General features: G+C 37.7%; 2 protein-coding genes across 2 annotated transcripts in view; one reads left to right on the top strand and one right to left on the bottom strand.

Moving 5' to 3' along the window:
* Positions 1–4: 4 nt before the first annotated feature.
* On the bottom strand, positions 5–19,340 carry LOC108900055 (dystonin; the record flags this gene model as incomplete). Its single annotated transcript, XM_018700859.2, is given in 11 exon segments — positions 5–249; positions 628–909; positions 912–990; positions 993–1,145; positions 1,498–1,551; positions 1,553–2,070; positions 2,072–14,711; positions 17,446–17,675; positions 18,446–18,673; positions 18,995–19,065; positions 19,231–19,340. Coding segments are annotated over 10 exon segments (14,451 nt in total), but the record flags the coding sequence as incomplete, so codon positions are not given.
* Positions 19,341–23,764: 4,424 nt separating this feature from the next.
* cblb (Cbl proto-oncogene B, E3 ubiquitin protein ligase) overlaps positions 23,765–26,183 on the top strand; it is a 52,930-nt gene continuing 50,511 nt past the window's right edge. Inside the window, 3 exon segments of the mRNA XM_051078409.1 lie at positions 23,765–24,168; positions 25,179–25,356; positions 25,869–26,119. Coding sequence (XP_050934366.1) covers positions 25,189–25,356; positions 25,869–26,119 — 419 coding nt within the window. The 5' untranslated portion in view covers positions 23,765–24,168; positions 25,179–25,188.

Genomic DNA, 26,183 nt, shown 5'->3' with positions numbered 1-26,183 from the left:
GGGTTGTCTCTTTATCAAAGTTTGCAAGTTTTTTCTGCAATGCAATGCACAATCTTTGCATGTCTTTATTGTTTTGGTCTAATTGCTCTATTTTGTTTTTGATGTCTCTATGTGTATTTTTGTTCAGTTCTTGGAGTTTACCTCTCAAGGTTTGTATGAATAGTATTTTACTCATGAATTGATCTTCTTTGACTTTCAACTCTGACTGTTCATCTTTCACTTTTATCTTTCTCACTCTCAAGTTTTTGCCTGTCCATATCAAGACTAGTCTTCAGCTGACTGATTTGTTCTTTTTCTAGACTTATGCTGTTGATAACAGCTTCAACCTCTTCTTTCTTCTTGTTGAGATCCTTCCTCAAAAGTTTCAGTCCTTCTCTTTCTTCCAATACAGTGCTCCTATAGGTTTGTAGTTCCTGAAATTGTGTTTTTTGAGGTCATTATCCTTTAGTTCATGTTCTTTTTGTTTCAATTTAATTATGTTCATCTCATTCTGAAGTGTCTTTATTCCTGTCTGAACCAGATGGGTCAAATCTCTAATGTTGGTTTTCTCTCTGTTCATCTCATCAATCAGAATGTCTGCATGTTCTTTTTCTTTTGAAGTTCAGTCTTTATGATTTCCAAATTGTCTTTTTTCCTCCTTTATATGTCGTTTCTCTTGGTCTAATAGGTCACTTTGTTTCAGGATGTCAGACCTCATCATCTCCAAGTCCATTTTATCTTTGTTCATCATCTCATTCACTCTGTCTAATTCTTCTCTCTCCTCCTTCAGCTCTGCCCTCAGTTTGTCAAGATGTAGTTTTTCATTCATAAACTTTTGCCTCCATAGATGTTCAACATGCTCTTTCTGGATGACCATGTCTGACAGTATACTTATCAGACCTTCCTTTTCTCTCTCTAACAGCTCGTGTAACAATTCATGTTTTCTTTCTGTCCATCAAGCTCTGCACACTTTTCTTCCAATGCAGACCACACCGTTAGCATATCTTCGTTGTTTGTTGTAAACGTTCCATTTTGTGTTTGATGTCATCACTCATTCTTTCTTTCAGCTGTTGAAGTTTCACCCTCAGACTTTCTAGGACTTTCATTTTAGTCATGACTAGATGTTCTCTCATCATCAGTTGAGACCTTCTTTTTTCCAGTTTGTCCTTTTCATTCAAAAACATGGCTTTCTTTCTGTCCATGTAAATCCTCATTTGACTGAGACATTCTCTCTCGCTACTGATGCTGATCATCATAGCTTCAAGTTCTGCTTTCATCTTGTTGAGATTCTTCCTCAAGAGTTCCATTTCTTTTCTTTCTGCCAGCACCCTCTTCTCAATGCTTCCCAGTTCTTGTTTTAGTCCTCTGGTGGCGTCAATCTGGACTTCTTGTTCATCTAGTTTTAAAGTAATCTTGTTAACGACTTGTTCAAGTTTGTCTCGCTCTCTCTGGGCCTTTAGGGTCAGCTCTTTAATGTTGGTTTTATTTCTGTTTTATCTCATCAAACAGACTCTCTGCATGTTCTTTCTTCTCTTGTAGCTCATCTTTATAACAACTTTTCTTTTCCCTCTTTTATGTCTTGCTTCTCTTGCTCTAACAAGTCCATTTGTTTCAGAATATTAGACCTCATCAGCTCCAATTCCTGCCTCTCTTTATTCATCATCTCATTAAGTCTATCCAGGTCCTCCCTGTCTTGCTTCAGCTCTTCCCTCTGGTTATTAGAATTTTGTTTTTCCATTTCAACCTTCTGCTTCCATTGATTTTCCATGACTTCTCGTTTCATTACCATCTCTGAGAGTATACCGATGAGAGCATTTTTTTCTGTTTGCATCAGCTCAGTGTAAACCGACATCTGGGTTGTCTCTTTATCAAAGTTTGCAAGTTTTTTCTGCAATGCAATGCACAATCTTTGCATGTCTTTATTGTTTTGGTCTATTTGCTCTATTTTGTTTTTGATGTCTCTATGTGTATTTTTGTTCAGTTCTTGGAGTTTACCTCTCAAGGTTTGTATGAATAGTATTTTACTCATGAATTGATCTTCTTTGACTTTCAACTCTGACTGTTCATCTTTCACTTTATCTTTCTCACTCTCAAGTTTTTTGCCTGTCCATATCAAGACTAGTCTTCAGCTGACTGATTTGTTCTTTTTCTAGACTTATGCTGTTGATAACAGCTTCAACCTCTTCTTTCTTCTTGTTGAGATCCTTCCTCAAAAGTTTCAGTCCTTCTCTTTCTTCCAATACAGTGCTCCTATAGGTTTGTAGTTCCTGAAATTGTGTTTTGAGGTCATTATCCTTTAGTTCATGTTCTTTTTGTTTCAATTTAATTATGTTCATCTCATTCTGAAGTGTCTTTATTCCTGTCTGAACCAGATGGGTCAAATCTCTAATGTTGGTTTTCTCTCTGTTCATCTCATCATGCAGAATGTCTGCATGTTCTTTTTTCTTTTGAAGTTCAGTCTTTATGATTTCCAAATTGTCTTTTTCCTCCTTTATATGTCGTTTCTCTTGGTCTAATAGGTCACTTTGTTTCAGGATGTCAGACCTCATCATCTCCAAGTCCATTTTATCTTTGTTCATCATCTCATTCACTCTGTCTAATTCTTCTCTCTCCTCCTTCAGCTCTGCCCTCAGTTTGTCAAGATGTAGTTTTTCATTCATAAACTTTTGCCTCCATAGATGTTCAACATGCTCTTTCTGGATGACCATGTCTGACAGTATACTTATCAGACCTTCCTTTTCTCTCTCTAACAGCTCGGTGTAACAATTCATGTTTTCTTTCTGTCCATCAAGCTCTGCACACTTTTCTTCCAATGCAGACCACACCGTTAGCATATCTTCGTTGTTTTGTTGTAAACGTTCCATTTTGTGTTTGATGTCATCACTCATTCTTTCTTTCAGCTGTTGAAGTTTCACCCTCAGACTTTCTAGGACTTTCATTTTAGTCATGACTGGATGTTCTCTCATCATCATCAGTTGAGACCTTTCTTTTTCCAGTTTGTCCTTTTCATTCAAAAACATGGCATTCTTTCTGTCCATGTAAATCCTCATTTGACTGAGACATTCTCTCTCGCTACTGATGCTGATCATCATAGCTTCAAGTTCTGCTTTCATCTTGTTGAGATTCTTCCTCAAGAGTTCCATTTCTTTTCTTTCTGCCAGCACCCTCTTCTCAATGCTTCCCAGTTCTTGTTTTAGTCCTCTGGTGGCGTCAATCTGGACTTCTTGTTCATCTAGTTTTAAAGTAATCTTGTTAACGACTTGTTCAAGTTTGTCTCGCTCTCTCTGGGCCTTTAGGGTCAGCTCTTTAATGTTGGTTTTATTTCTGTTTATCTCATCAAACAGACTCTCTGCATGTTCTTTCTTCTCTTGTAGCTCAATCTTTATAATTTCCAACTTTTCTTTTCCCTCTTTTATGTCTTGCTTCTCTTGCTCTAACAAGTCCATTTGTTTCAGAATATTAGACCTCATCAGCTCCAATTCCTGCCTCTCTTTATTCATCATCTCATTAAGTCTATCCAGGTCCTCCCTGTCTTGCTTCAGCTCTTCCCTCTGGTTATTAGAATTTTGTTTTTCCATTTCAACCTTCTGCTTCCATTGATTTTCCATGACTTCTCGTTTCATTACCATCTCTGAGAGTATACCGATGAGAGCATTTTTTTCTGTCTGCATCAGCTCAGTGTAAACCGACATCTGGGTTGTCTCTTTATCAAAGTTTGCAAGTTTTTTCTGCAATGCAATGCACAATCTTTGCATGTCTTTATTGTTTTGGTCTAATTGCTCTATTTTGTTTTTGATGTCTCTATGTGTATTTTTGTTCAGTTCTTGGAGTTTACCTCTCAAGGTTTGTATGAATAGTATTTTACTCATGAATTGATCTTCTTTGACTTTCAACTCTGACTGTTCATCTTTCACTTTATCTTTCTCACTCTCAAGTTTTTGCCTGTCCATATCAAGACTAGTCTTCAGCTGACTGATTTGTTCTTTTTCTAGACTTATGCTGTTGATAACAGCTTCAACCTCTTCTTTCTTCTTGTTGAGATCCTTCCTCAAAAGTTTCAGTCCTTCTCTTTCTTCCAATACAGTGCTCCTATAGGTTTGTAGTTCCTGAAATTGTGTTTTGAGGTCATTATCCTTTAGTTCATGTTCTTTTTGTTTCAATTTAATTATGTTCATCTCATTCTGAAGTGTCTTTATTCCTGTCTGAACCAGATGGGTCAAATCTCTAATGTTGGTTTTCTCTCTGTTCATCTCATCAATCAGAATGTCTGCATGTTCTTTTTTCTTTTGAAGTTCAGTCTTTATGATTTCCAAATTGTCTTTTTCCTCCTTTATATGTCGTTTCTCTTGGTCTAATAGGTCACTTTGTTTCAGGATGTCAGACCTCATCATCTCCAAGTCCATTTTATCTTTGTTCATCATCTCATTCACTCTGTCTAATTCTTCTCTCTCCTCCTTCAGCTCTGCCCTCAGTTTGTCAAGATGTAGTTTTTCATTCATAAACTTTTGCCTCCATAGATGTTCAACATGCTCTTTCTGGATGACCATGTCTGACAGTATACTTATCAGACCTTCCTTTTCTCTCTCTAACAGCTCGGTGTAACAATTCATGTTTTCTTTCTGTCCATCAAGCTCTGCACACTTTTCTTCCAATGCAGACCACACCGTTAGCATATCTTCGTTGTTTTGTTGTAAACGTTCCATTTTGTGTTTGATGTCATCACTCATTCTTTCTTTCAGCTGTTGAAGTTTCACCCTCAGACTTTCTAGGACTTTCATTTTAGTCATGACTGGATGTTCTCTCATCATCATCAGTTGAGACCTTTCTTTTTCCAGTTTGTCCTTTTCATTCAAAAACATGGCTTTCTTTCTGTCCATGTAAATCCTCATTTGACTGAGACATTCTCTCTCGCTACTGATGCTGATCATCATAGCTTCAAGTTCTGCTTTCATCTTGTTGAGATTCTTCCTCAAGAGTTCCATTTCTTTTCTTTCTGCCAGCACCCTCTTCTCAATGCTTCCCAGTTCTTGTTTTAGTCCTCTGGTGGCGTCAATCTGGACTTCTTGTTCATCTAGTTTTAAAGTAATCTTGTTAACGACTTGTTCAAGTTTGTCTCGCTCTCTCTGGGCCTTTAGGGTCAGCTCTTTAATGTTGGTTTTATTTCTGTTTATCTCATCAAACAGACTCTCTGCATGTTCTTTCTTCTCTTGTAGCTCAATCTTTATAATTTCCAACTTTTCTTTTCCCTCTTTTATGTCTTGCTTCTCTTGCTCTAACAAGTCCATTTGTTTCAGAATATTAGACCTCATCAGCTCCAATTCCTGCCTCTCTTTATTCATCATCTCATTAAGTCTATCCAGGTCCTCCCTGTCTTGCTTCAGCTCTTCCCTCTGGTTATTAGAATTTTGTTTTTCCATTTCAACCTTCTGCTTCCATTGATTTTCCATGACTTCTCGTTTCATTACCATCTCTGAGAGTATACCGATGAGAGCATTTTTTTCTGTCTGCATCAGCTCAGTGTAAACCGACATCTGGGTTGTCTCTTTATCAAAGTTTGCAAGTTTTTTCTGCAATGCAATGCACAATCTTTGCATGTCTTTATTGTTTTGGTCTAATTGCTCTATTTTGTTTTTGATGTCTCTATGTGTATTTTTGTTCAGTTCTTGGAGTTTACCTCTCAAGGTTTGTATGAATAGTATTTTACTCATGAATTGATCTTCTTTGACTTTCAACTCTGACTGTTCATCTTTCACTTTATCTTTCTCACTCTCAAGTTTTTGCCTGTCCATATCAAGACTAGTCTTCAGCTGACTGATTTGTTCTTTTTCTAGACTTATGCTGTTGATAACAGCTTCAACCTCTTCTTTCTTCTTGTTGAGATCCTTCCTCAAAAGTTTCAGTCCTTCTCTTTCTTCCAATACAGTGCTCCTATAGGTTTGTAGTTCCTGAAATTGTGTTTTGAGGTCATTATCCTTTAGTTCATGTTCTTTTTGTTTCAATTTAATTATGTTCATCTCATTCTGAAGTGTCTTTATTCCTGTCTGAACCAGATGGGTCAAATCTCTAATGTTGGTTTTCTCTCTGTTCATCTCATCAATCAGAATGTCTGCATGTTCTTTTTTCTTTTGAAGTTCAGTCTTTATGATTTCCAAATTGTCTTTTTCCTCCTTTATATGTCGTTTCTCTTGGTCTAATAGGTCACTTTGTTTCAGGATGTCAGACCTCATCATCTCCAAGTCCATTTTATCTTTGTTCATCATCTCATTCACTCTGTCTAATTCTTCTCTCTCCTCCTTCAGCTCTGCCCTCAGTTTGTCAAGATGTAGTTTTTCATTCATAAACTTTTGCCTCCATAGATGTTCAACATGCTCTTTCTGGATGACCATGTCTGACAGTATACTTATCAGACCTTCCTTTTCTCTCTCTAACAGCTCGGTGTAACAATTCATGTTTTCTTTCTGTCCATCAAGCTCTGCACACTTTTCTTCCAATGCAGACCACACCGTTAGCATATCTTCGTTGTTTTGTTGTAAACGTTCCATTTTGTGTTTGATGTCATCACTCATTCTTTCTTTCAGCTGTTGAAGTTTCACCCTCAGACTTTCTAGGACTTTCATTTTAGTCATGACTGGATGTTCTCTCATCATCATCAGTTGAGACCTTTCTTTTTCCAGTTTGTCCTTTTCATTCAAAAACATGGCTTTCTTTCTGTCCATGTAAATCCTCATTTGACTGAGACATTCTCTCTCGCTACTGATGCTGATCATCATAGCTTCAAGTTCTGCTTTCATCTTGTTGAGATTCTTCCTCAAGAGTTCCATTTCTTTTCTTTCTGCCAGCACCCTCTTCTCAATGCTTCCCAGTTCTTGTTTTAGTCCTCTGGTGGCGTCAATCTGGACTTCTTGTTCATCTAGTTTTAAAGTAATCTTGTTAACGACTTGTTCAAGTTTGTCTCGCTCTCTCTGGGCCTTTAGGGTCAGCTCTTTAATGTTGGTTTTATTTCTGTTTATCTCATCAAACAGACTCTCTGCATGTTCTTTCTTCTCTTGTAGCTCAATCTTTATAATTTCCAACTTTTCTTTTCCCTCTTTTATGTCTTGCTTCTCTTGCTCTAACAAGTCCATTTGTTTCAGAATATTAGACCTCATCAGCTCCAATTCCTGCCTCTCTTTATTCATCATCTCATTAAGTCTATCCAGGTCCTCCCTGTCTTGCTTCAGCTCTTCCCTCTGGTTATTAGAATTTTGTTTTTCCATTTCAACCTTCTGCTTCCATTGATTTTCCATGACTTCTCGTTTCATTACCATCTCTGAGAGTATACCGATGAGAGCATTTTTTTCTGTCTGCATCAGCTCAGTGTAAACCGACATCTGGGTTGTCTCTTTATCAAAGTTTGCAAGTTTTTTCTGCAATGCAATGCACAATCTTTGCATGTCTTTATTGTTTTGGTCTAATTGCTCTATTTTGTTTTTGATGTCTCTATGTGTATTTTTGTTCAGTTCTTGGAGTTTACCTCTCAAGGTTTGTATGAATAGTATTTTACTCATGAATTGATCTTCTTTGACTTTCAACTCTGACTGTTCATCTTTCACTTTATCTTTCTCACTCTCAAGTTTTTGCCTGTCCATATCAAGACTAGTCTTCAGCTGACTGATTTGTTCTTTTTCTAGACTTATGCTGTTGATAACAGCTTCAACCTCTTCTTTCTTCTTGTTGAGATCCTTCCTCAAAAGTTTCAGTCCTTCTCTTTCTTCCAATACAGTGCTCCTATAGGTTTGTAGTTCCTGAAATTGTGTTTTGAGGTCATTATCCTTTAGTTCATGTTCTTTTTGTTTCAATTTAATTATGTTCATCTCATTCTGAAGTGTCTTTATTCCTGTCTGAACCAGATGGGTCAAATCTCTAATGTTGGTTTTCTCTCTGTTCATCTCATCAATCAGAATGTCTGCATGTTCTTTTTTCTTTTGAAGTTCAGTCTTTATGATTTCCAAATTGTCTTTTTCCTCCTTTATATGTCGTTTCTCTTGGTCTAATAGGTCACTTTGTTTCAGGATGTCAGACCTCATCATCTCCAAGTCCATTTTATCTTTGTTCATCATCTCATTCACTCTGTCTAATTCTTCTCTCTCCTCCTTCAGCTCTGCCCTCAGTTTGTCAAGATGTAGTTTTTCATTCATAAACTTTTGCCTCCATAGATGTTCAACATGCTCTTTCTGGATGACCATGTCTGACAGTATACTTATCAGACCTTCCTTTTCTCTCTCTAACAGCTCGGTGTAACAATTCATGTTTTCTTTCTGTCCATCAAGCTCTGCACACTTTTCTTCCAATGCAGACCACACCGTTAGCATATCTTCGTTGTTTTGTTGTAAACGTTCCATTTTGTGTTTGATGTCATCACTCATTCTTTCTTTCAGCTGTTGAAGTTTCACCCTCAGACTTTCTAGGACTTTCATTTTAGTCATGACTGGATGTTCTCTCATCATCATCAGTTGAGACCTTTCTTTTTCCAGTTTGTCCTTTTCATTCAAAAACATGGCTTTCTTTCTGTCCATGTAAATCCTCATTTGACTGAGACATTCTCTCTCGCTACTGATGCTGATCATCATAGCTTCAAGTTCTGCTTTCATCTTGTTGAGATTCTTCCTCAAGAGTTCCATTTCTTTTCTTTCTGCCAGCACCCTCTTCTCAATGCTTCCCAGTTCTTGTTTTAGTCCTCTGGTGGCGTCAATCTGGACTTCTTGTTCATCTAGTTTTAAAGTAATCTTGTTAACGACTTGTTCAAGTTTGTCTCGCTCTCTCTGGGCCTTTAGGGTCAGCTCTTTAATGTTGGTTTTATTTCTGTTTATCTCATCAAACAGACTCTCTGCATGTTCTTTCTTCTCTTGTAGCTCAATCTTTATAATTTCCAACTTTTCTTTTCCCTCTTTTATGTCTTGCTTCTCTTGCTCTAACAAGTCCATTTGTTTCAGAATATTAGACCTCATCAGCTCCAATTCCTGCCTCTCTTTATTCATCATCTCATTAAGTCTATCCAGGTCCTCCCTGTCTTGCTTCAGCTCTTCCCTCTGGTTATTAGAATTTTGTTTTTCCATTTCAACCTTCTGCTTCCATTGATTTTCCATGACTTCTCGTTTCATTACCATCTCTGAGAGTATACCGATGAGAGCATTTTTTTCTGTTTGCATCAGCTCAGTGTAAACCGACATCTGGGTTGTCTCTTTATCAAAGTTTGCAAGTTTTTTCTGCAATGCAATGCACAATCTTTGCATGTCTTTATTGTTTTGGTCTATTTGCTCTATTTTGTTTTTGATGTCTCTATGTGTATTTTTGTTCAGTTCTTGGAGTTTACCTCTCAAGGTTTGTATGAATAGTATTTTACTCATGAATTGATCTTCTTTGACTTTCAACTCTGACTGTTCATCTTTCACTTTATCTTTCTCACTCTCAAGTTTTTGCCTGTCCATATCAAGACTAGTCTTCAGCTGACTGATTTGTTCTTTTTCTAGACTTATGCTGTTGATAACAGCTTCAACCTCTTCTTTCTTCTTGTTGAGATCCTTCCTCAAAAGTTTCAGTCCTTCTCTTTCTTCCAATACAGTGCTCCTATAGGTTTGTAGTTCCTGAAATTGTGTTTTGAGGTCATTATCCTTTAGTTCATGTTCTTTTTGTTTCAATTTAATTATGTTCATCTCATTCTGAAGTGTCTTTATTCCTGTCTGAACCAGATGGGTCAAATCTCTAATGTTGGTTTTCTCTCTGTTCATCTCATCAATCAGAATGTCTGCATGTTCTTTTTTCTTTTGAAGTTCAGTCTTTATGATTTCCAAATTGTCTTTTTCCTCCTTTATATGTCGTTTCTCTTGGTCTAATAGGTCACTTTGTTTCAGGATGTCAGACCTCATCATCTCCAAGTCCATTTTATCTTTGTTCATCATCTCATTCACTCTGTCTAATTCTTCTCTCTCCTCCTTCAGCTCTGCCCTCAGTTTGTCAAGATGTAGTTTTTCATTCATAAACTTTTGCCTCCATAGATGTTCAACATGCTCTTTCTGGATGACCATGTCTGACAGTATACTTATCAGACCTTCCTTTTCTCTCTCTAACAGCTCGGTGTAACAATTCATGTTTTCTTTCTGTCCATCAAGCTCTGCACACTTTTCTTCCAATGCAGACCACACCGTTAGCATATCTTCGTTGTTTTGTTGTAAACGTTCCATTTTGTGTTTGATGTCATCACTCATTCTTTCTTTCAGCTGTTGAAGTTTCACCCTCAGACTTTCTAGGACTTTCATTTTAGTCATGACTGGATGTTCTCTCATCATCATCAGTTGAGACCTTTCTTTTTCCAGTTTGTCCTTTTCATTCAAAAACATGGCTTTCTTTCTGTCCATGTAAATCCTCATTTGACTGAGACATTCTCTCTCGCTACTGATGCTGATCATCATAGCTTCAAGTTCTGCTTTCATCTTGTTGAGATTCTTCCTCAAGAGTTCCATTTCTTTTCTTTCTGCCAGCACCCTCTTCTCAATGCTTCCCAGTTCTTGTTTTAGTCCTCTGGTGGCGTCAATCTGGACTTCTTGTTCATCTAGTTTTAAAGTAATCTTGTTAACGACTTGTTCAAGTTTGTCTCGCTCTCTCTGGGCCTTTAGGGTCAGCTCTTTAATGTTGGTTTTATTTCTGTTTATCTCATCAAACAGACTCTCTGCATGTTCTTTCTTCTCTTGTAGCTCAATCTTTATAATTTCCAACTTTCCTTTTCCCTCTTTTATGTCTTGTTCATTCTTTTCTAAAATGTCTGTTTGTTTCAGAATCTCAGACGTGAAATACTGTCTCATTTTCTCATTTATCTTTTCCAGCTCTGATTTAAGTTTTTCAAGACCTCCATTTTCTACAACCATTAGTTTTGAATGATCTTTCACATCATCCTTTTTGTTGACCACATCTGACAATTTTATCAGATTTTCTTTTTCTAAGATCTGTGTGATGTTAGCACTTTTTTCTAATTTTTCATCAGCTTCCACTTCTTTTTTTGCCTTCCTTCTCTTTTTAACTTGTAGCATCACTTTGGCATCTAATTCTAACTGACCAGTTTTTGTCTTTTTATCTTTTATTTTACTCATTTTTAATTTGTACTTGTTTCTCAACTGTTTAGTTTCTGCAAAGGCTTTTGGGTCTTTGTCGTACTGCTGGTTTGCATCATCCTGATCTGATTCTTTAGACCCAAACTCTAGTTTCTTCTTCTTTTCTTTTAAAATGTCTCCCCTCTCCTTAATGTCCTTTTCAAGTGATTCATTCAGTTGCAACACAAATATGGTCTTTTGTTCATCTGAATGTATTTTTTTCTTTATTTCACTTGACAAATTTTGCTTTTCTCTTCTCTCTTGCTCTCTTGCTCTAGATTTGGGGATTTCTAATCCCTTCTCACTGCCAGTATTGTTTATCAGTCTTTTAGTTTCTTTTTGCCCTTTCCTTTGTTTCTGTTCAGCTTCAACTGTCTCAGCTTTAAGAAACTCTTTTTCATCCTTCAGCTCCTTCTCTCTCAGGACTAACTTTTCTGGTTTTTCTATGTATTTCGCCTTTTCTTTTTCTTTTGATTTTCTCTCCACTTGCTCCAAATGTATTTGCTTTTGCTGCATGTACTGTAATGCACATATCATCATTTCTTTTTGTCTTTTAAAATCCATCTTGATCATTTCCACTTCTTCCTTTGTCTGGTTTATGATCTGTGCCTTTGCCTTGATGTGTTGTTTTTCATCTTTAATTATTCCATTTAAATCTTCAGTATGTCTTTTCATGTGTTTACATTTCTTCATACATATGTGAATTAGTTCCCATTGCTTTTGAATTTGATTTGCAACTTTTGTGATATATGATATCTGCAATTGCTCTTTTCCACTGCTGCTCTCATCCTTTTCTTTTTGCATCTTCAGCTTCATGATCTCCAGTTCATCTCTCTCCCTTCTGATCCTCTCCAGCTGCTGTTCAAGCTCTTTCTTCCTCTTCCTTGTCCCCTTCTTGAGGACATCTTTTTCTCCTTTGATCTCAGCCCACATCTTTTTAACCTCCACATCTTTTTGAAAGCCTTTTCGAATTATCTGTTGATTTTCTCTTTTTTTGATCTCCAACTCAGACTTTAACACTTCCATCTCTTCTCTTTCTCTTTTAACTTTCTGTAGTCTGATATCAAGCTCCTGTTTTTGTTTTTGGATATCATCTCTCATTTGGACCATTTTATCCATCTCTGCTTCAGCTTGTATATTCAGTTTTTCAAAGGCCATCTTTATCTGTGATTTCATCCTGATCATGTTGTCTCTTACTGTCCTGTTCTCACCTTTTAATGATTTGAGCACCTCTCTTTGTTTCCCTAATTGAATATTTACACCTTCCAGAATTCCCATTTCCTTTCTAATTATTTCCAAATGTATGTGAATCTTTTGTGTCATATTTTGAGGGTCAGTAGTGACCCTCAAAGCTGTGACCATTGAGCTCCGCTGTACCATTTCAGCTTTCTCCCATGCTTTCACATGTCTCTTTCCCAGGTTTTGTTTTTTATCATCTCTGTATACTTGGATAGAAGTAGTTGAGTCTTTGACACTGTGCTTCTCCTCAGCAAGCTCTTCCTCCTGCTGTTGCAGTTTTATCCTCAACACTTCTCTCATGGTTGTCTCCAGTCTTTGGTCTAATTTTCTTCTTTTTTGTATGGCCTCTCTCCTCAGTAATTTCTTTTCTTTTTGTATTTCATTCCACATTATTTCATTCTGCTCTTTTTTTGTCAGGCTTTTTCTAAATACCCGCTCACATTCTTTTCTCTGTATTTCCAGTTCTGACTTCAGGAGCTCCATTTCTCTTATTTCTCTTTTGGTTGTTTGAGCTCTGTCATCAAGCTCCTGTTTCTGTCTTCTGATATACTCACTTAAACAGTTCATCTCATGTATTTCTGCCTCAGCTTGCTGTCTTGCTATTTTCACATTCTCCATCTCTGCTTGGATCTGATGTTTCAACATCTCAATCTCTTCTCTCTCTGTTGTTTGTTTTACTTGCTTTCTTACTGGAATTTTTAGTTGTTCAGTTTGACTTTTTTCCTGATCCAAACTGTCCAATATTAATGTAATGTCTGCCTCAGCTTTCTCCTTATTTGTTCTCAGTCTGAAGATTTCATTTTCCATTTCCTCCATTTCATCACCCATTCTGTTCTTTGACAGTTTGTCTCTCCCTGTATCAATTTCAGCTATGTTGTATTTCATGATATATCCCTTCTGTCTCTCAGTATTTCCTACAGTAGATCTTCCATCCTTTTTCTGCCAGATTTGATTCTTTAATTCTTCAAGGTCAGCTCTTTCCTGACGTATTAAAAGGTAACTTCTTTCCAGATCCTGTTTTGTGGCTTTGATCTTATAGTTTAGGTCTTCTAATGGCCTCAGTTTTACCTCTGTCTCCTTCATAATAATTGCAATATCTTCACTTTTCCTCCTAGTCTTAACAGCCATTTTCTCTACAGTGCTCTTAACTTTGGAGATTTTCTCCAGATTCTGCTCCATCACTTTAGTTTGTTGTTGCATTTTTATTTTCAAAATATCTAATTTGTCTCTCTCTCTCAAAGTTTTCTCTAACCTCTGATCCAGTTCTTGTTTTTGTTTTTTTGCTGCAGTTTTCATCAATTTCATGTTACTCATTTCTTCTTTCAGATGCATTTCAGTTTGCCTCATTGCAGTTTTTACCATTTCCAAAACCTCTGGGAACTGTTCGATCTCATGTAATAATCCTTCAGTTTCACCATCTTCATCTTTATCATCTTTGTCAACATTTATTTTTTCAGGTTGGTTTTTTAAGTCTGGTCCTATTTCTTGTGTTCTATAAATCTCTATAAATCTCGCCATGAGTCTTTGTATATCAGCAGTTCCTTTGTCCTTTTTATTGAAACTTTCACCCTCATTATGTTTCTGTAGTTCTTTTTTTGATTCCTGAATTTGTGTTTGCTTCTCAACATCCAATGTCATTAGGGCAGACTCATCAGTTACTTCTTGTTTCACTTTATTACCGTTCCCCTCCATTTTGACCTCATATGTAGTCAATTCGTGTTTGAAAACATTGGTATTTACCCACAATATGTCTCTATGTTCCGTTTCTTGCAGCAGTCCAGTCCCTCCTTCCTCCACATTTCCAGTCTCCCTGATTGTAATTTGTAATCCAGTTTTAGTCTCAGGTCTGTGGCTCTGCAGGTCATTTATATCCCTTATGAGCCTTTTAATCTCTTGATTTTTTTCCTCCATGTTCTCCATAACATACTTTATTTGCTCTTTGATTTTCTTCTCTCTCTCCTTGAGTTTCAATATCTGTTTTTCCACTTCTTTCTTTTGTCCTACATTTATAATTAATTCTGTCTGATCATCATCTATCAATGTTTCTTCATGAATTTCTGTCTGCGTCTGTACAGAAATATCATTTTCATATATGTCCACTGCAATAAATTGTTTGTTCACTGATTGCCAGTGCTCCTTTTCTTTAATTCCTTCACTTTGCTGCTGGTCTTCTAATGTAATAGACTGTTGCAGAGATACAACCTCCTTTGTAATTTCATCTCCTACTCTTTCTTCGCCCGTTGGAATTTCCAGTGTTTGATCTTTCTGTGGTTCTTGAAGTTTAGACATACTCACTGAAAAAGTCTTTTCGATTGCAGATTCTGTCAACATCCATGTGCTGATCTGAACATTCATGGAAGTCAGCTTGCCCTTCACAAAAAAAGAGAACATTTGTTTTTGTTATTGTTTCTCATGCAGCTAAGTTAGGTTTTATTGTTATTATCCATTTTGTTGTTAGCATCATAAATCCCTGAATAATAAAATTCACTGCCATGTGGCTGTGGCAGGCAGCAGTGGTATAACAACAATGTAATACTGCTGAATGGCAGATGTTTATTCTTAGTAAGTATAATAAGGTAATTACTGCATAAGATAATTTAGACATTATACTTATCATCATTGACAGGACTAGAGAATTATCAACACTCTTATGAACTGTCTACGTGGTTGCAAATAAATTTCTATCTTATGTAGAGGCAGATGCAAGGCCAGGGTCAGGGACAGAATCTTTCTCTTATGTCTCTGTTCTTGGCATTAATATTTATAAAGAACATCTTAAATGGTTAAACAATTTTAAATGTGTGAATGTGTAATGTTCAGATGTAAGATATAGTTAAATGTAGTTTGGAGGTGGTTGTGTCTAAATCCTGTCATGTCAAATCAAATTCTCATCCAGTGGGCAAATAATAATGTAACAATAATAATAGTAGTATTAATAGTATTATATAATAATAGTAATATTGTGTACTGTACATCAAAAAATAAGTCTTGTGATATTAAAGACTTTTCTTATTATTTATCATTCATTTCATGTTATCAACCATATGTACAGTTTATGTCTTCAGTAGGCACCAAAAGGCTTGGGGTTGCAGACAGTATTGAAAATTATTAAGTAAAGGAGCCAGTATAATCTACTACTATTCAAAAATGCATGTTGGATGTCCAAATAGCTTCAAAGTAGTTAGCCACTGTTTGAACTTCACTCTCTAGCTCTCTTTTTCACTGTTCACTGTTTTCACTAGGGATGGGAATTTTAATTACTTTTTTAAGTCAATTAAACAAGCCAGTTTAAGTCAATTGGTTGTGATGTCATAATTAACACGTGCCCTCCACTCAAACCAAAATAATAATATGTTGTCATGTCGTGTCATGTCTTTTCTGTAGTGTACAGATGCACTAATTTAACCTCCCAAGCTCCACTCATCAAGAACGCACCTCAGCCTAATTCTCAGCAGTGTCTCGATCTGTGCTGAGAGTCTAAAGCACAGAACCTGAAATGTTTCAGTCTCCATCCATGTAACAGTGACAGTGACCAAAAAAATCCAACGTGAGAGCTGTCCATGCATCAGTTGTTATTGCTTCTTTCTTGCCCCCCCGGCATAATCTTTCAGCTTAAATGTCAATAATAACCGAAACTCAATTGTAACATATTGTCAGTTCTACCACTGTGGTAGAGTGTCTAATAATGAGGACTTCCAAAATTCTCCTGCTAGGTCAAATACACTCATTGACCATTTTATTAGGAACACCATACAATACTTGGTAGGGCCACCCTTTGCTCTCAAAACAGCCTTAATTCTTCATGACATGAATTCCACAATATCTTGGAAACATTCCTTTGAGATTCTGATACAATTACATAAGATGATTTCTGCAGATTTGTCAGCTGCACATTGATGCTGCCAATCATCTGTTCTGCCACATGGTAATAAGGGGCCCAAAGTGTGTCAAGAAAACATTTCCCACACCATTACACCATGACCACCACCAGCCTGGACTAGCCTTTCTGTCAGCTCCAACCAGTCTGGCCATTCTCCTCTGACTTCTCTCATCAATAAGGTGATTCAATCTGCTGAAGTGCTGTTCACCGGATGTTTAGTTATTGATTTATTTATTTTTGGTACCATACTGAGTAAGCTTTAGATACAGTTGTCCATGATAATAGCAGGAGATCAGTAATTTCAGAAATACTCAAACCAGTCTGTCACCAACAATCACGCCACAGTCAAAGTCACTGTGCTCACATGTGTTTCTCCTTTGGCAGAGGCGAGGCGCAATTGGTGGAGGTCCAACACACCTGTTCCACATTCACTAATCTTCAGTTCTACTTGTATGATGACCAGACCTCCGCTCAATGCCAGAAAGTCCACTCTTTCATGTGGTAACTAGGCCAGCTTGCTAGAGTTTCTAGTGTAGTATCTGTGTATTTTCTTTGACAAGATCTCTTGTTATATTCCTGTGTTTATTCCACAAGTCTACCCTCCTGTGTCTTAGTTCTCCTGGGCCTTCACCACTGACTCTGCCTCTGCCTTCTCCGCTCGCTTGGGATCCAGCCTGTAGCTTCCGAACTCTATCCGTTCTTGCTGCCTGGTGATTCCAACCCCAGCCAGGAACTAAACCCATCAGACCCCCCCCAGTCTTCTTGCTCCCAGCCTTAGCTTGTGTACTATTAAAGACTGTAATGCAGCCCTTGTGTGTGTGTGTTTCTGGTGTTTGTCTAGTCGGCACAGTGGTCCTAATACTAACCGTGACAGCATGTGTACATGTGTTCCTGTTAGAGTGCTTGATGAGTGTATATCTCATCATCTTTAAGTCCTAACATTGTAATTTGGTATTATGGCAAGCTGTAGAATATGTCTTTTCACAGCAGACATTTTGACATGTCATAGCGGTAAAGCACAAGTGTTACTCATTACAGTAATGGTGGCTTTGGTCCCTTTAAGCATCCCAGGACAATACCTGTACCCCTAGACCAGTATAGCTAAAAAATAAACCAGCCATGATAATTCTATTAAATACTTTAAACTCCTGCTATGATGTATCAAAATGTCTGCTGTGGAAAATCCTTATTAATGGTTAAAAAGAAAAAAACAAATTTACTCACCAAGAATTTTTTGACCTCTTCCTTGTTCTTTTCCATCCTCCTTTGGCCTTTGAGCATTTCCTCTTGCATGCTGTTAATCTCTGTAACAGCTTTTTCTATGTTAGCTTTCATCTCACCCATAGTCAGAATTGTAGTCATTGCATCCTCCAGTTTTTGTTCAACATCCTCCTTTTGTCTTTGTATTTTTATCCTCATGAATTCTAACTCATCCCTGTTCTGTTCTCGTTGCTCTGTTGATCAAGAAAATTAAGAGAATGTCGCTTGTTTAACAAACACATACTGAGAAGCCACTCTACATTGCATCTTGTAATGTGTTAAACCAGGCCAGGCAACAGACTGTACCAGTAAAAAAAAAGAGAGCGAGGGAAACAACACATTTCCAAGAGATAAACACTTGGAAATGTGTTGTTGTCTCTATAGTGACAACAAAAATAAGACTGGTAACACAAGAAATGACATGCATTTTGCACAAGGTAGTGACATGATTTAAAGTAAAGAAAAACAAGTACAGACTGTCTGACTCACTGCATACAAAGAGATGTAGCTTGAGAGCGGCTTAGCATAAGTGGAGAAAAAGCAAGCTCTTGGGAGACTTTCTCAACTTCTAGTCTCTCCTCTGCTTTCTCATCATCTCTGTCTAGTGTTAAAACCTCAAAACAAACCTCAAATCCCATAAAGTTATATTATTATGTTTTTTTTTTAACATTGTCATAACTGATCACGTTTTGCATGGAAAACCTTAATCTGTAAGGTAAATAGTACCTATAACCATTAAATAAATATAGCGCTGAAAAAAAAACAATGTTTTGTAAATGTATTAAAATAGAAGTAGCATAAAGTAACATGGAAATACTTAAATGAATAAGTATCTCATAATTTGACTGCCTACAGTAGTTGAGTAAAAGTATTTTCTCACTGTTCAAGTGGTTTTGTTGCCTTTTCTAAACCATAGTGCAGTCAAACATGTACCACTGTACCATTTTAAAGAGGTTTGTCTTACCTAAATCAGCCCTAAGCTCAGGTTCCCCCTGTGAACAAATCTGGTCGAGGCTAACTTTGGACTGTGATGTTCCTTCCTTCACAATGTCAAGGGCCCTTGTTTGTTCCTGTGGTGTCAGAGCTGCGGTGATGGGTGTGGATTGCTGTGAGTTCCAGGTCTCTGAGGAGGCCCCAAGTGATGTCACTCCAGGAATAATCTTCTCCCTGAACTCCTCCAGGGAGGTTTCCACTACAAATGAATTAGGTAATTTATTCTCTTATAGGGATTTAATGATAGTTGCTATCAATTTGAGAATTTAACAAGAAAAAAAATCTGTCCTTAGTAGTAATTTTATATTTCCTCAAACAGTTGCAATGTGTTTTGCAATCACTTTTTTTGATTGCACATTACACCCTCAGAAAAATCTACTCTCAGAAAATTAAAACACAGTGACAGTCTGGTAACATTTGAAAGCATGTTTACCATATAATCAACATTAACACACATACATGCATATTTATTGTTGAGAACCAAACACAGTAATTTGGAGGAATAAATGACAATACATACCATGGTCTCTTGATTTGGCCATGTTTCCTTGTTATGCTGTCAAAACTGGTATTTCCTATGAGATCACAGTCCTGAGTATGAAAAATACAAAATAATCATAAATTATTTAACACACATAAATACATCAATTACCACAATAAGAACAGGCTAATTTATTAAATATTGTAAATAATATTAATATGTCAATCGATGTATCTAACCATTGAAATTTCATATTATGTCTTTTTTTGTCTTACCTCAGCTTCCTTTTAGCAAGTCATTGCTGCGCTTGTCTGCTAGGTGTGGAACTGTGGAGAACTGGGGCAGGCTTGCAATATTATCTTCAAAATAATTTATATCTCCTCCCTCCACACACTTGTTGACCACCAGGTCTGGTTGTAAGATAGACGTTACACCTACTAAGTGTATGTATGATTGGGTGACGTTTAGCTGGTGAAGGATCTTGCTCTTTGAGTCTGTTCTCAGCTGATAAGGGTGGGGTTCATGTTGACTTAGTGTCCAGAGTTTCCCTCAGCTCCCTTGATGTTCTTTAGTACTGAATAATCACATATGAGCTTGTAGTGACTCCCATATTCAGACATATATTATTCAGTTCAATTTTATTTGTATAGTGCCAAATCATGACATTACAGAGAGAAAACTGACAGTGCCCAAAATAAGCAAGCACTTGGTGACGATGAAGAGGAAAAACTTCCTTTTAACAGAGAGTAACCTGTTAAAAGGACGTTTTTGGAGAGAGAAGAGAAAGAGGAGAAAGAAGGGGAAAGAGGGGAAGAGAGATGAGAAAGAGAGACCTGGAACATTTTAATACATCATTGTATTTAAGCACTGTCTGATTGTTATGACAATAATAGTAACAATATCTAGGTGTAATGGCATTACCAATAATAATAATAATAATAATAATAATAATAATAATAATAACAAAAAGAAGGGGATTAGAACTTTCTAATGTTTTGGTATTTAAAATTTTCATCAAAATCTTAGCTTATAAAAATAAATGCTGCATGCTGTAATCATGTATTGCAACTACTGGACCAGCACAAGTAGAACTGGACTGGCTGAATCACACTTTTGTGAGTATGTGTAAATAATTGCAGTTGTGGTGTTATGGCCGCAAATGTTCTTCTTAGTGTTGTGTGGGTGTTCTCTCTCTCTCTCTCTCTGTGCTCTTTCTCTCCATGCCTTCTCCAGGATGTATAGTGCACTGTCTCCCCGTCCTCCGTTTCACTGGGGTGGATAGTCATTCAAACCATGCAGTGCACAAGAAAGCCAAGGGAAGACACAATGGTTGCCAGAGTGCCAGTGTGTGAACAGCGAGAGGTTTTCAGTTTAATGTATTCGTCCCTCCAGATTACTTGAACTAAAAGCATATATCATACAAAATAAATGACAAACAAGCACATGTCAGTGTAGAGTTTAATAGCAGAATGGACACAAATATACTGATTATATATGTAAATAATGATCAACAAACTTGTCGACAGCTTACAGCTGACATTTATGAGGCCAAAGTGAAGTATTCTTCTAAGGCAACTGTCAGGCTGAATTTAAACTTCAGCAAGATACATTCATCCTTCTGTAATTACATATTCCTCCAGCTTTTACACTAGCCACCTGCACATTTTCTGCCATTTTTTCTTTCATGCCAAGATAACCATACAAACAAATGACTGAAAAAGTCAGTGCAGACAAACATAGCTGCACAGATTCAAATAACTATTTAATATTCATGGTATCATTTCATCCTTAATTTTTAAGTAAAACCTAAATGTAATGAGAAACTATCTATGTTAAAAACTTATCAGCATCTTTCTCTTCTCAACCACTAATAAATACAGATCAGAAAGGTGTATTTTTGAGAACACTCTCCTTATATGTGTTATGGTTTGGGTTAGTTTGTCTTTGTGTTGTGTTTTTTTCTCTCTGTTCCCCCTTCCCTTTTTTCTGTTTGGTTGCAGAACTGGTGTGTTGCTAGGGGTGTGGCTGTCTCCTCCTGCTGGCTTATTACACACACCTGTTTCCACTCCGCTCGTTCTCCCTTCGCCTTCTTAAGCCCGGCCTTCACCCCAGCCCTTTGCCAGAGTATTCCTTGCTGTATCCTGTGTGCAAGCTCTCAGCGCTACCTGCGTTTGGATTCTCCTGTTCTCTGTGGCTACCTGTGTTCTCCAGTGGCAGCGTTTTCTGTTCCTCGTGTCTTCAGTACTTTCTATAGTCAGCCAGTCGCCTGCCACGCTGTCTGCCTATTGTTCCTGTGTTTTCATCAGTGCCTTATTAAAGAGCCATCTGTTGGTACTTACCTGTGTGTGTTCTCTGCATTGGGGTCCTATACTAGAGTTCATAACAATATGCTTGTTACCATAGAGGTGTAAATGGTAAATAGACTGAACTTACATAACGCTTTTCTTGTTATACTGGCCACTAAAAACGCTTCACACTACAGATCACACCCATTCGCACAAACATTCATATAGCACTTGTTATATATATATATATATATATATGTACACAAAGTGCCCTCTAACACATAAACACACATTCATACTCTGATGCTACATCGGGGGCAGTCTGGGGTTCAGTATCTTGCCCAAGGATACTTTGGCATGCGGACTGGAGGAGCCAGGGATCAAACCACCGTCCTCCCAGTAGGTGGACGACCACTCTACCTCCTGAGCCACAGCTGCCCAGGAGTGAAGCCAGGCAGCAGTCCCTAACTATTAACTGTATGTGACAAAAAAACTTACTGCAACAAAAACCAGTCCTGTGTTCAGTCACTAAAAAGTGTTGCAGGCAATGTGTTTTCAGCTATACAGCCAGCTTAACATGATATTTCCCAGTATTATGTCCTTCAAGGAACAGACTGGTTGTTGTTTGGCAGAATTTAATAAAGGCAAAGAGTTAAATGCCATTTCATGTATAACTGAAAAAGAATACAAAAATGCATACGTGTAAGTGACACTACACAATATCCTTACTGCATCAATAAACAAAAGACTACAAACACAACTTACTGTGCACACATGCCTAAAAGCATGCAAATGTACACAATACATGGCAAAACTGCACCACCAAAATCATTCAGACAAAACAACAACACATTTGCATGCATATCATGTCCCAGCTTACAATAACTAATCAACTAAAAATACTGTGTGCAAACATAGGAAATAGTTGATACAACATGACTGTAAGTACTTCACAACTTATGAAACTATTTTGTGAACGTTAAGGTGCTGGATTGGCAGGATTTTTCACTGTGATGCTCTCACTATCAGTCCACTGGACTTCCTGAACATCGCTTCCTGGTATTCTTCCTTTCAGAGCTGCTATTTCTACAAGCCACTAGGTGGTGCTAAAGGACCAAAATAAACTAACACATTGTTTTCCATTTACTCCTTACAACTGCCACCTGTTGGTAGCAAATAACTTTCAAAGAAACCCAATATACTCTACTGACTCCAAAACAGTCAGCATTCAGCTGTTTCTTTGGAGAGGTCTCTCAGATTCCAAAACAGACAGATATTTTTTCATAGCCATGTCTCTAGGCTTTGTAACATTAAAATGAATCAATAAATTCATGAATTAATTAAGGAGAAATATGCAGTTAAAACCAGGAAAGTAATTAATGATGATCCTTTGATCAAGTTAAACTAGCATCATTTTAGGCCAGAGAGAGGAATGTGTCTGTGATGCTCATTAATTACTGTCCTTTCACTTCTCTAGGCCTGTGTGTTTTAATGCCATGTAATGTCACTCCAGTATCCCTACACAATTACTACAGTTACAGTTGTTGTAATTATTTCCCTTTTTATGTATATATATATTTTTTGATATATTCAGGGCTATTCTGTTAAGACGTATTTCTGATTTGTATTATTCTTTTGTCGTAATTACTACTATAAAATGTAATAATAATTATTGCCTTTATGTGCCAGTTATGGTACTGTACGTTTTTCTAACACCCACACTGCTTCCTGTGTTATTTCCGGTACTACACTGCTCGTTTTGTCCAGAGTGAGAGGAGTTGTGTGGATTTCTTTGGGAGTGGCCCTTCTCCTGTCACTCTCCTCTGTGGCTGCATCAAAGCACGAGCATGAAGACAGAACAACACTGGACGTTAGGGCAGTGTACCTACAAAATAAGAGCATGAACCCTCTGGATTTTGTTGATGTGAAGGGAAGCAGTTATACAATGTGCAAAACTGAGTCACATCCAGCATAGGTAAAAGTCCAGTAAATAAAACGAACGCGGGGCATTTGTGTTGGCCTACACTACATGGTACTCGTGTCTACATGGTCCAGATATGGTCTTGTAGTCACCATAAAATAGAACAGATAAATTAGGTTTATTTTGAAATCATTAAAAAGCTCGTAAAGGGAGCCGTAAGGACGTCGATGTTACAGTGATTCTACAATACTGCCGTTAGTCGTCAACTTTGTCCCCATGGGGATCATCAAAACGGCTTGAGAGTTGAGACCGGGGTCGCTGTTCTTTCTGAGTGTGTCAAACTTGACAATAGTGACATCCTCACAGGGAACCAATGGGTGTCCTGTCGCATGTCTTGTCGTTTCGTTGGTCGGTTCCTGGAAAATATTGCTTCACACTACTGTTGACCCTCCTACCGCTGGAACAGCTGCATGAAGCCAGCCAAACATAGACAGAACGTACAGGAAGTATTACAAAACCTTCAAATTAAAGGAGGGAAATGTAACACTACAGGGTATAAAGGACAAGCACTGGGGGATTAGAACAACATTCGATTAATTAAAACACTTAATTCAGCAATAAATTTCAATAAAACGCGAGTAAACAGCTTCAAAAATCAATTTTAATGTAAATGACATTGTTCTTCAGATGGATCTTTATTTTGAAGTATACAACTGGATGTAACATTTTTATATCAGCTACCTTTACACTGATGTCGCTGTACAAAACACACTGTGCAGACCTCCCTGCTTCGCGTTTATCCAATTACTCCGACAACTACTCCGGAACACCTTCTTAAAGACGACTGTAAAATATGGAGGGTTTTCAGTGAAGTAACAGGATTACTCACACTGTACACATTTTCTACCATCCTTTTCCTCAGGACACCTGGACACTCCTTGTTTTTTTGTACGCTGGATGTGGATCAAATTCAGCAGGGATCCCAGCCGATATTCCCTGGTGGTTTGGTAAGTTCGGACTTTGTGTTTTACTCCCTCCCAACGATCGATTAACGTGAGTTCCTGATGAAAACGCCACTGTGATCGGAAAAGGATGTCTTGTTCTGGTCTTCACATGCTTGTGTGACTTGTTCTGGCAGCTCAGATTCGCTTAAAATCAACCACAGGAAACAATGAAGGATAGTTTTATAGTACTTTAATGACAGCACAACTCAAAGTAACAACCCATAACCCTGCAAACACGAGCAAAACTGGCACACAAAGGCCACACAGGAATAGATCTCAGTATTGGCCTACCAGTGATAGGTGTAAACTAATCCTTAATCAAATGTGTAGAGTTAGCACTTTGTTTTGTGTTATTTGGTAACAGTCACATTAATCACATCACGCAGTTAAATCGCGACTGATCAATTTGTGAATACTGATAATCGGCGGGCAAGAACACTCCTGAGGGAGGACAATAGCTCGCATTAAAGCACGAGTAAAACTATCATGTCAGGGACCAACCAGACAATGAAGCCCATGTAGTGTTATAAGTATTTGAGGTAAGTTTTGTACAATGGTTCATCACTCCTGCGCTGTAGGTAAAGTAGAATGACTCCTCTGATGAGAATAGTCACGCACATTATCTCAGTTTGTTAAAATAAGTTGAAGCTGGAGTATTCCGCATTGAAGTGTGACCATCAGAACACCTTCAAAGACCTGTAGTGGTTGTTAATTTGGGCTGTTAGGCGTCAGTCAAACACAAATAAATCTTTCAGTTAACTGTGGAACATCAGGGGAGAAGCAGCAGTAATATGTATTTGTAGTTAATTAAACAAAGATATCCACCACTTTTGTTTCATGTTGAAGTTGAGGACTGAAATCCAACTGAAAATACCAACCAGCCAAAAAAGCCAAATATAACTATCTACGAATGGATAGGAGCCAAACAATAGGCCTGAGTAGTTTTACAAACTGAAAAAAAAAGTTCCAGTGACAGCAATTATTGACTGTGCTTATTTCTTTATATATCTCAGTCTGTAGGAAATGGCAGCTGCTCTCAGTGGCAGAAACCCTGGTGGACGTGGACCAAACCGAAGTAAGGTGCGGATTTTAGGCATCATTGATGCCATCCAAGATGCAGTGGGGCCACCGAAACAAGCAGCTGCTGATCGGCGAACTGTGGAGAAAACCTGGAAATTCATGGATAAAGTTGTAAGTTTGAAAGGGATAAACCTCTCTAGCCTAGGCAGATGATAGTAGGCACAGTCTTTGTTGTAGATGCAGATGGAGAGGTGGAACCTAATGCTAATAGATGTGCAGCTGTTCCCGGGTCATATTTTCTGATTGTGTATTTATTAACTTAAGTCATTCAGTTGATACCCTCTAATGTTAAACATGTTGGCTGGCACATATTTTTAATATATATTAACTCTTTGATGATATGCCTAAGAGCAGCAGCAGACTGAATCATTAACTTAATTCTACCAGATACTCAGTAAAGATAATGGCAACATCGTTAGAGTTGGCTGGACGATGTTAATACCGAGGTGGAGATGTGTATCTTGGTGTCACTGGTATCTAAGAGTTTGATTCTCAGATTCCAACATATTAACATGTGATCTTACTATGTTGTGTCAAATGTCAGTTCACTTTTTGTCGTGTTAAAACGCAACTACATGTTGGAGCATCACGCAAACTTTCATTGATGGATTTCTTTGCCACAGGTCCGGCTGTGCCAAAATCCCAGACTCCAGCTGAAAAACAGTCCACCATACATCCTGGATATCTTACCTGATGCCTACCAGCACCTGCGGCTTATACTGGGCAAATATGAAGAGAGCCAGAGACTCACACAGCTCAGTGAGAATGAGTACTTTAAAATCTACATAGATAGCCTAATGAAGAAATCCAAACGGGCCATTCGGCTCTTTAAAGAGGGAAAGGAGAGGATGTACGAGGAGCAGTCACAGGACAGGTAAGAGGATTTTTGATGAGAGAATTTTTTTTTCCCCCTTTTTTTCTTTTTTACTTTGTGGAGG

Source organism: Lates calcarifer, linkage group LG20, assembly GCF_001640805.2.
Source record: "Lates calcarifer isolate ASB-BC8 linkage group LG20, TLL_Latcal_v3, whole genome shotgun sequence".
NCBI lineage: Eukaryota > Metazoa > Chordata > Actinopteri > Centropomidae > Lates > Lates calcarifer.
The sequence above is the reverse complement of the archived record's forward strand: the minus strand, read 5'-3'. Positions and strand labels throughout refer to the sequence as shown.